The sequence below is a fragment of the Desmodus rotundus genome, chromosome 12 (assembly GCF_022682495.2).
Source record: "Desmodus rotundus isolate HL8 chromosome 12, HLdesRot8A.1, whole genome shotgun sequence".
NCBI classification, from domain to species: domain Eukaryota; kingdom Metazoa; phylum Chordata; class Mammalia; order Chiroptera; family Phyllostomidae; genus Desmodus; species Desmodus rotundus.
The window spans coordinates 33379735-33390134 of NC_071398.1; the positions used below are offsets into that span (position 1 = coordinate 33379735).

General features: G+C 45.7%; 1 protein-coding gene across 1 annotated transcript; it reads left to right on the forward strand.

The window, feature by feature from the left end:
* Positions 1-576: 576 nt before the first annotated feature.
* PRODH2 (proline dehydrogenase 2) lies at positions 577-10374 on the forward strand. Its single transcript, XM_024577436.4, has 10 exons — positions 577-820; positions 897-1093; positions 1298-1436; positions 1523-1609; positions 4372-4452; positions 4535-4690; positions 4767-4933; positions 8577-8687; positions 9097-9182; positions 10083-10374. Exons 1-10 carry the CDS (start codon positions 644-646, stop codon positions 10265-10267), a joined length of 1386 nt encoding a protein of 461 aa, XP_024433204.2. The 5' UTR covers positions 577-643; the 3' UTR covers positions 10268-10374.
* Positions 10375-10400: the final 26 nt, after the last annotated feature.

Genomic DNA, 10400 nt, shown 5'->3' on the forward strand with positions numbered 1-10400 from the left:
TCAATCAGTAGTTTGTTCTTTTTATTGCTGTATAGTATTCCATCGTGTAAATATACCATAATGTATTTATCCTTTCTGCAGTTGGTGGAAAGTTGGGTGATTCCCAGTTGGACCTATTGAAAACAGTGCTGCTATGAACATTCCTTTTTGTACATACTTCCTGATTTCCATGCTCAAGTTCTCCAGGATATATACTTAACATGAAATGACTGGGTAATAGGTTATATGCATTTTCAAATTTATTCAATAACACTGCACTCTTTCTGATTGTAAGATGAAGCAATTTCAACAAGAGAGGTCAAGTAACTTTCCTAAGATCACAAAGCCAAATTGCCTTGAACCCAAAGATCCTTGTCCCCAGAGCCAAGCTCTCACTTAGCACCCAGTGGCAAATGTGGACACTTAATAATTGTGAGCTATCATACTGAGGGTATAGAGGACTGTTATTTGGGGTTTCCTTTCCTATCCAAGTTATTCTGAACTCTGTCCCTTTTAGTTAATCGTTAACTGACCCCCAAGAAGCCTGTGATCCTAAAGATTTGCCTTTCCCTGCATATTGCCTGGTTAATCAGTCACTGACCCTGTCTGGTAGCACTGCAGCCTCCAAAGCCCATTTATCTAGTGTGAAAGTGGTGAGGGATTCATGATGCTCCGGACCTGTCAAGTGCTCTATTCCCAGGCTGGCACCACGACTGGGGGCTGGCAGCCCCTCAGTTTTGATGGTGGGGCCTTCCACCTCAAGAGCACGGGAGAACTGATGCGGGCATTCCTGGTGCTGAGACTGTGTGCCTGGCCCCCTCTGGTCACTCATGGCCTGGCGGTGAGCAGTGACCTTGGGGACTGGCCTTAGGGCTCCCCAGGGTCTGGCTCTGAGCCCTCACTCCTTGTTACCACAGCTCCAGGCCTGGTCTCAGCGACTCCTGGGCTCCCGGCTCTCGGGAGCTCTTCTCCGAGCTTCCATCTACGGGCAGTTTGTGGCTGGTGAGACAGCAGAAGAGGTGAGGGGCTGTGTCCAACAGCTCCAGACCCTAAGCCTCCGGCCCCTGCTGGCAGTGCCCACAGAAGAGGAGCCAGACTCAACTGTCAAGACTGGGTGAGTAAGCACACCACCTCATGGGCCATCACAGTTCATGCGTGCCTAGTACCTGGCTTGCCATGGGAGGTTATATTAAAAATAAAAATTTTAAAATAAAAAAGGGAAAAAATAAAATTTAAAAGAAATACTGGATGAACAGGGGGCCAGGGCCCAGGGAAGGGGGTTAGTGGCTCCAGGATCTGACGCCTGCTGGCTGGGCAGTGAGGCCTGGTATGAGGGGAACCTCAAGGCTATGCTGCGGTGTGTGGAGCTGTCACAAAGCCTCTTGAAGACCTCTGCCCCAACTGGGAACATCCTCATGCAGTTGAAGTTGACGGCGCTGACCAGCACTTGGCTCTGTGTAAGGCACTGACAGGATGTGGGAGGAAGGTGTGGCTGGCTGTCCACCATGTCCCCCTCACCACCCCACCCACCACCCTGTTCCAGAAGGTGCTAACTTCATGGATCGGACGGCCAGGAGCTTCCTTGGAGCTGAGCCCTGAGAGGCTGGCAGAAGCCATGGACTCTGGGCGGGTAAGAATCTCAGGCTAGGGAAGAAATAAATAGCTGGTGGGGAATGTTGGGGGAGTAGAATCCCCTGGACTTGTATGTAGCAGACACCTGAAAGCAGTTTGTTCAAACTATTTAACTACCACTATTTTCCAAGCTCAGAACAATCAGAATAAATGTGGCTCTAGTTGGAATGGATGGAATATGGGTCATCTGGTGGTTCTAGGGGAGGGACCTGGAGGCTCAAAGCTCTCAGGAGCGATTGAGACAGCAGCTCTTTATCAACTAGAAGAAAGTATATCAATATTTTATCAATCTACTTAACTATGCTAGTGTATGCTGGAAGTTGTGATTAGACCAATGGGGTTTGGTTTAATCATTCATTCACCCATCCATATATCCGCTTCTTCATTCTTTTTTATTTTCATGTCTTATTTCTACCCTGCCTGCCACTGGCACCCACTCTGTCCTGTATAGTGTATATCTTTGTTATTGTGATTTTGTTTTGCCGAGTATATGCTGTTTAAGGGCATGTTTTCTCCAACATTTCATTATGAAAATTTTCAAACATATATAAAAGTTTAAAGAATTTTACAACAAATACCCATATACCTGCCATTGTTAATATTTAACTATATTTGCTTTAAATCATCTGTCCCTCTCTCCATTGCTCTGTCCATCTATCAATACGTCTTATTTTTTGATGAACTTCAAAGTAAGTTGCTCACATCAGCACACTTCCCTCCAAATGCTTCAGAAAGCATGTCACTAATGAGAGCTCAGTAATTATTTATAGTACTTAACTTATTTTCAGGTAAAATTTTCATATAATGAATAATGCACAAATTGTTAAGGCAAGCTTAAAAAATTTTTTTGTATCCTCACCCAAGGACATTTTTTCATTGCTTTTAAAGATAGAGGAAGGGGGAGAGAGAGAGAGAAACACTAATTGGTTGCCTCCCACACTCCCCAACTGGGGCTCCCCAACCAGGGCTCAGACCTGCAACTTAGACACGTGACCTGACTGGAGAGAGAACCCACAGCTTTTTGGTTCATGGGACAATGCTTCAACCAACTCAACCGCATCAGCCAGGGCCATAAATAGTCCCTTTGATGAGCTTGTACAAATGCACAAAACTGAGCAATTCAAATCCCTATCAAGTTATAGAACATTTCTTTTTTTTTTAGATTATTTGTTTATTATTTTTAGAGAGAGGGAAAGGGCAGGAGAAAGAGAGGGAAAGAAACATCAATGTGTGGTTGCCTCTCACATGGCCCCGCTAGGGGCCCGGCCCACAACCCAGGCATGTGCCCCTACCGGGAATCGAACCAGCGACCCTTTGGCTCGCAGCCTGTGCTCAATCCACTGAGCTACACCAGTCAGGGAAGTTATAGAACATTTCTATCATTGCAAAAGCTCTCTTGTGTCCTCCATTAATCTGGGGCATATGTTTTAAGATGCACACAAATAGTGTTATGTTATCTATCTCAACCTGTTACATATTTTTCTCCTGAGCACTCGGACTTTAAGTTCCATCCAAGTGTCTTTGTGAATAGAATTCCATTGTGTGCAATTGCTGCTTCTAGTGGAGTGGTTTATCTTTCCTGGGATGGACACTCTGGTAGCCTCCAAGTGTCTACCACCCCAAACAATGCGGTAAAGCTGAGTTAGAAATAATTGTGATTTCCACGTTAAAAATGCATTAATTCCCTAAATGTTTATTGGACATCTATCATATTCCAGGTGCTGTGCTAGGGGTGGAAGAGCAATGACCAAGATAAACAAACTCCCTGCCCTCAAGGCCCTTCTTGCTATCAGGGAGGATGTAAGAGACACTTAAAAATGAAAACCAAAGCCAATATGTAACAAATTAGGTATAAATAAATATTGTAGGTGAAAAAGGCTGAGGAAGGGGCAAGGAAAGCCCCAGATAGGCAGTTGAGAATTTAAACCAGGGAAAACCTCAGTAAGTAGGGGATATTGGAACAAAGATCTGGAGTAGAGGTAAGTGGACCTCTGCAGGAAGAGTGTGCCAGGGAGAAGGGACAGCCAGAGCAAAGGCTCTGAGGTCGGAAGGTACCTGGCATGTTTAAGAGCAGGGAGGTCAGTGTGGTTGGAGGGCAGAGATCCAAATGGACAGTGGGAGGCAGTGAGAACAGAGGGGCCAGACAGGGCGGAGCCTAGAAGGTTGCAATGAGGCCTTGGTATTTGTTGAGGAAATTGAGGTCCAAAGAGACTAATAGGAGGAAAACATGGCATTTATTATGAACTAGCCACTGCTCTAAGCATGATCTATAGGCCAACTCCAAGTCACTTCTCTGTCTAAGCTTCAGTTTCCTCACTGGAAAATGGAGCTTGGAATAACACCTGTCTACTAGGATCATTATGGAAAGTAAATAAACACGATAGTATATGCAGTTATGTGCTGGCACTGTCCTGTTGTTGTTATGTCTAGACACATCTCACATGTTAACCCATTTTTATCCACATAACTCCATGAAGAAGCTACTATTATCATTTCCATTTTACAGAGGAGAAAACTGAGGCCCAGAGAGGTTATATGACTTGCTCAAGGCCACAAAATGGTAGAACCAGGATTCAAACTCAGTTTCTGGGCTCTTAACCACTGTATTACACTTCAATAAATTGCATATATGTGAAGTAGCAACTTTTTAGATTTCTAACAATTTCTAATTTTTTCCCCTTCCTGTGGTGGGGGAGAGGAGACTTAGGCCCTGGAAGGAAGTCCTGAGCTGCTCTCACCTTCCCTGCTGCCCTTCCCTAGGACCTCCAGGTCTCCTGCCTCAGCACTGAGCAAAACAGGCATCTCCAGGCCTCTCTGAGCCGCTTGCAGAGGGTGGTACAGGTAATGCCTCCTGCTGTGGCCTGCCTATGCTGTACCTGCTGGGTACCTCTGGAGCTCTGACCACAGTCTCTCTTGCCCTCAGCATGCCCAGGCCCAAAATGTGAGGCTCCTGGTGGATGCTGAGTGTACCTCGCTGAACCCCGCTCTCTCTCTGCTGGTGGCTGCCCTGGCCCTGCGCTGGAACAGCTCCAGGGAGGGTGGGCCCTGGGTGTGGAACACTTACCAGGCCTATCTGAAGGTGTGTGGCGCATTCCTGGGCTATTCAGGCTGGAGTTCCAGCATCCTGACCTTAAGCGGCCTGCGTGCTTTGCCAGGACACACCAGAGCGGCTGAGGCAGGATGCTGAAGCCGCAGACAGGGCTGGCCTGGCCTTCGGAGTGAAGTTGGTACGAGGGGCATATCTGGACATGGAGAGAGAGATGGCCCGGCTCCAAGGGACAAAAGATCCCACTCAGCCTCACTATGAGGCTACCAGTCAGAGGTAGGAGTGGGCCAGGCCAGGCTCTGTGACTAGTAATAATAGCATCTAACCTTTAGAGCTCACTACCCAAGATACTGAGCATCCTGTGTATGTCTACACATTACTCCCTCTTCCTGGTTCAGGACACCACCACATCCCACCTGAATAGTAGCCTTCTCCTTGGGCTCCTTGCTCTCTCCTTTAATCCCCCCTTCCCTGTCTCTTCCCCACACGCAGCCAGAGGGAGTCCTGTTTATACTCAAGTCAAATCATGTCCCTCCTCAGTTCAAAATCCTTCCATGGACAGGGAAAGACAAAAAAAGTGGGAACGACTTGTGACAGCACAAACAATAAAAATAAAATGTTTTTAAAAACCCATATTATTTTTAAAAAATCTTTTCATGGATCCCATTGCACCCTCAGTAAACCCCAAATCCTTACAGTAGCCCACAAGGTCCCACACAATCTGGTCACCGCCACCTCTCTAACTTTTCCTTCCACTTTTCCCCTCACTCTCTGCACTCCTTGATGATCCCCAGGGCCTTTGTACTTCCTGTCCCACTACCTAGAATGTTCTTCCTCCAGACAACTGCATGGCTCAATCCCTCACCTCCTTAGGTCTTTGTGTATTTTGTACCTTCTCAGGGGGCCTTCCCTGACCTCCCTATCAAAAACTAGAATACCTCATCACCCATTCTCTTCCTGGATTAATTTTTCTCTCTAGCATCTATCAGTAGTTGAGGTTCTATACAGTTTCATATTAAATTGCTCATTGTTTGTGTCCCCCACTAGTGTGTGGGCCTAGCAGGGTAGGAATTTCTGATTTGTTCACTGCTGAAATTTGTTCACTGCTTAAAATTCTGTCTGTTGCATGGTGGTGTTCACTCAGTATATGTCTTCTGAATGAATAAATAAACCATTCCAAGCAGTAGGTAGTATTATTAACACCCTCATTGCACAAAGGCTAAAACCAAGGCACTGAAAAGTGGAATCACTTATCCAAGGTCACATAGCTTGTAAGTGGCAGGGCCAAGATTTGAGCCCAGGCAGACTGGCTATAGAACCCTCATTCTTACCCACCATAAATCACCCCATGCTGGGTGGGGCAAGATGTGAGTGAGCTCCTTGGACCCCTACCTCATGGCTCTGGAAAGAAGGAATTTATTTCTTCAACACATACTTGCCAACCACCTGATTTGGATCAAGACCTGTTTTGGACCCTGGTCACAGTAGCAACCAAGGTGACCGACCCTAGGTCTTGTCCTCATGGAGCTTTCGAAGTCTGACTCCATTCCACAGTGAATCAAGGAGAGGTCTGTACAGCTTCAGGGACTTACCCAAGCTATCAGGCAAGAGGCCAAGCCATGGGTTGCATCCAGGGACAGTGAGGGTTTCTGCACAAGTACCATATAATTCATGTGCCATAAAACTCACCATTTAAAAGTGTACAATTAATTCAGTAGATTTTAGTGTATTCACAAGGTTGTGCAACCATAGCCACTATCTAATTCCAGAACATTTTCATCACTTTAAAAAGAAACTTCATACCCACTCATTAGCATTCACTCCCCATTGCCTTTTCCCCTCAACCTCTGGCAACCACTGATCTTTTTGTCTCTATATTGGACATTTCATACAAATGAAGCCATGCAATATGTAGCCTTTGTATCTGGCTTATTTCACTCAGCATGTTTTCAGGATTCAACTATGTTGTAGTATGTATCTGGGCTTCATTCCTTTCTATGACTAAGTGACTAAGTAATATTCCTTTGTATGAATGAACCACATTTCCTTTATCCATTAATCAGTTGATGGACTTTCAAATTGTTTATACTTTCTGGCTGTTGTGAATGGTGCTGCAAAGAAGATTCATGTATACATTTTTGTGTAAACATACATTTTCAATTTTCCTGAAAGTTCAGTTATCTGGGAGTGAGGTTGCTGTGTCACATGATAATTCCACATTTAAACTTTTGAGGAATTGCCAGATGGTGTTCCATGGTCTCGCACCATTTTACATTCATACCAGCATTGTGTAAGGGTTCCAAGTTCTGCACATCCTCCCTGACATGGTACCACTCATGTTTTAATATAGATTTTGAATGAATAATGAATTCACATTATTCAAAAATTAAAATATGAAAATGAATATGCTGACATATCTCATTTTGACCCAAATCCCCATCTAATCATGAGGTCTCCCTGGCCCCCACAGGTAATCCCTTTTGTTAGTTTCTTACATGTGTTTCTTAAATTCCTTTATGCATACAGAGGCAAACACAAAGATTTTTGTATTTGCAAAAGTCACTTGTCTACATACTGCTACTTGCTTTTCCACTCAACTGCCTCTCTTAAAGGCAAAATAGTCTAGTGATGAGCACAAGCCTTGGAGCATCAGATAGTCTGAGTTCAAATCCCAGCTCAGCCATTTCTAGCTGTGTGACCTGGGGACAAGAAACTTAACTTCTTTCAGCTTCAACTCTGCTTCTGTAAAATGAGGATAACCAGAATATCTGCCTCACAGAGTTGATTTGAGAGTGAGATGAGTGAACATATGTGTGTCAGGCAAGGTAAAGGAAATTTAGTGAAGGGACTAAATTAATGGAGTACCCTGGATGGTGGATTGAGGGCTGGTGTGCAAACCAAAAGGGTCACAGCTTTGATTCCCAATCAAGGTGCATGCTTGGGTTTCAGGCCAGGTCCTCAGCTGGGGTCGTGAGAGACAACCAATGGGTGTTTCTTTCCTTCTCTTTCCCCCTCCCTTTCCCTCTCTGGAAAAATAAATAAAATCACTAAAAATAATATTTAAAAAATTAATGGAGTGTGGGTAAGGTCTGAATAATCCACAAGGAGTGTTGAGGCACTCAGAAACTCATAAAAGTGGGAAGTGGTTACAACCCTAATGCTATAGGTGAGGAAGAAGGGCCACATTGGAAGAGGTATGGACAGCTAGAGTGGGGCATATAGGGGGCTAAGGGACAAAACACCTGAGCTCTCTTACCTCCCACTTACTAATCTCCTGCCCGTGACTCCCTGGGTATTGCAGGATGTAAAAAGTCAGCTTCCTGAGAGGCAGAGAAGGGCAAAGAACAGATCTGGAGGGCAGTGGAAAATAACCACCATGGCAGGTGAAGGCCGTAGGGTGGCACCTGGCCTATAGCAGCTCAGAAAGCATTTTCCAGTCTTTTTACCTTTCTAGGTCAGTACCAAGAATGTCCTTGTTCTTTATACAGCTGCATGGCACTCCACTGTACTCTGTGTACCATCATTCATCAAGCCAGTCCCCTACTTAAGGACATTTGGGTTGTTGTTAATCATGTTCTATAGACAATGCTGCAGTGAATGACCTTGAGAAAATGTCGTGTTGTATGTGTGATGTGGCCCTTTCTTGTGAGACTGCCATTGTGCCAAAGGCTTTTTGTATACCTTCATCTCATTCCATCCTCAGAGCATCATTTTTAGGTGAACTTGCACTGTTACAAGAGAGGAAAAAAGCTCAAAGAAGTGATGTCCCTTGCAACTGGTCCAAGTGGAAGTGGGGTATTTTATGACTCCAGAGTTCTTGTCCCTAGGCACCCCATGTCCCAAGGACAGAAATGCCCAGTCCCTGAGGCCTGACTCTCACTCACCTGGTACCATAACTGAATGGAGCATCTCTCTTCAGTTACAGACGCTGTTTGGAGCTGATGTTGACCCATGTTTCCCACCGTGGCCCTATGTGCCACCTCATGGTGGCATCCCACAATGAGGAATCTATTCACCAGGCAACAAAACGGTATGAGGTGGGCCCATTCCTTCCTCTCCTTCATTTACATGCTTGGAATGGGTAGAGGGTGGTGGATATGGAACAAGGTGAGGAGCAGTATGGCGACAGTAGGTTCAGAGGAATTCTTGGAGGATATTAAAAACATTAAACTCCTCCTACACCTGTAGGTCTTATAGTCCCCGGCTGAACGAGGCATCACCCCTTAATATGCTAGGGCACTGAGAAGTCCTAGGGTTCCAGGGAAGGAGCTGGGATTCACTGGGGAGATTTCAGGTGCCTTAGAGCAGTGCTTTTTTTTATCATTAAGTTTAGAAATATTTTAATAGTTAAGTAACCGGAACAGCCATGTGGGTGTCAATGGCTGACTGAGCTCTGGATCCAACCACTGTATGGATTGATGATGTGGCCTTTTCTGTAGCATGTGGGAGCTGGGCATTCCTCTGGATGGGCCTGTCTCTTTTGGACAACTTCTGGGGATGTGTGACCACGTCTCCTTGGCATTGGGTATGTGAATGGCCCGTTCCCCCCCCCCCCCCGCCATGCTCCACCCAGCCCCAGGCCTCATTCCTTCTCAAACGGGGAAAGCCAGGATCCTTCCCCCATTTTCAACCAATGCCTTACCATGCTCCTATCTAGAGCTTACAGATGGCCCAGTCTCTTCCAATGTCTAAAGCCTTGTAGGCCTTTGTCTCTGTACCTGCTCTCTGTTGTTTTGCTAGGTTTTGATCATGGTGTTTTCTTTCCTGTGTGCTTTGTTATCTTTACCATATTGCTCCACAGGGACTGATGAGATTTATGACTTTCTCTGCCAGATGCTAAGTGGTACAAAATCGTTGTATCCTAAATTCATAGCTTGAGGTTTCCCGAGACATCTCAGATAGGCAAATTTGGGCTGCAAATATGCAAGCAGACTAAAGCATGGCCACAGCTTCTCAGAGATGGGTTTCTCTGTTTTCTTCCCTGCTCTGCTTTTATGGTCAAGGCCATTCCCTGGGAGTAGAGGGAACTCTTACTCTGAGAGTGTTCATTTTGGGGTTCCAGCTTAATGTGAGAAAGCTCTCCTTTATACCTCTCATCCTGTTCAGACTTTAGGCCTCAATTTCTGTATCCCTTCAACTCTGTAAAAACATCAAATAGCAGCTCAATTTTTTATTCAGGGCAGAAGTGCTTCCTGTGCATCCCTTCCCTCTCTGGTTTTCACTTTCTCTTAATTCTTTTGGCAGCATTTAATAACTTTAAGATTTTTTAATTGTTTACTCCAGAATTTTTAGTTTTTTAGTGGGAAATTTTGTCTAACTCGTCTATCTGCCATGTTCTCAGAACTAGAAATCTTTGTTCCAGATGGGGCCTATGGGAGCCTTTCTCCAAACATGAGCCCACATCTTGTCAACACTCTCCTTGCAGGGCAGGCTGGCTATGCTGTATATAAGTCCATCCCCCACGGCTCCCTGGAGGAGGTGATCCCCTACCTGATCCGGAGGGCCCAGGAGAACCAGAGTGTTCTGCTCAGGGCCCGCAGGGAATGGGAGCTGCTCAGTCAAGAACTTCGACGGAGGCTGCTGGGGCGGGGCCTGAGGGCACCCTGTTAGCACACCCAGGGGTTATGTGGTCAATAAAGGTCCTGAGCTACTGCCCAAGTTGCTACCCTGCACTGAAGCTGCCTCCTTGGAGAAGGGCTAGTCTTTACCTCAGCCAGCCCAGCTAGGGTGTTCTGCAGCTCAT

Bases quoted from the DNA above. Each gene is read 5' to 3' on its own strand.
- PRODH2 (XM_024577436.4), top strand. From the start codon at position 644: ATGATGCTCCGGACCTGTCAAGTGCTCTATTCCCAGGCTGGCACCACG. The intron at 821-896 runs GTGAGCAGTGAC...TTGTTACCACAG, and splicing joins TGGTCACTCATGGCCTGGCG to CTCCAGGCCTGGTCTCAGCG. The intron at 4,453-4,534 runs GTAATGCCTCCT...TCTTGCCCTCAG, and splicing joins GCTTGCAGAGGGTGGTACAG to CATGCCCAGGCCCAAAATGT.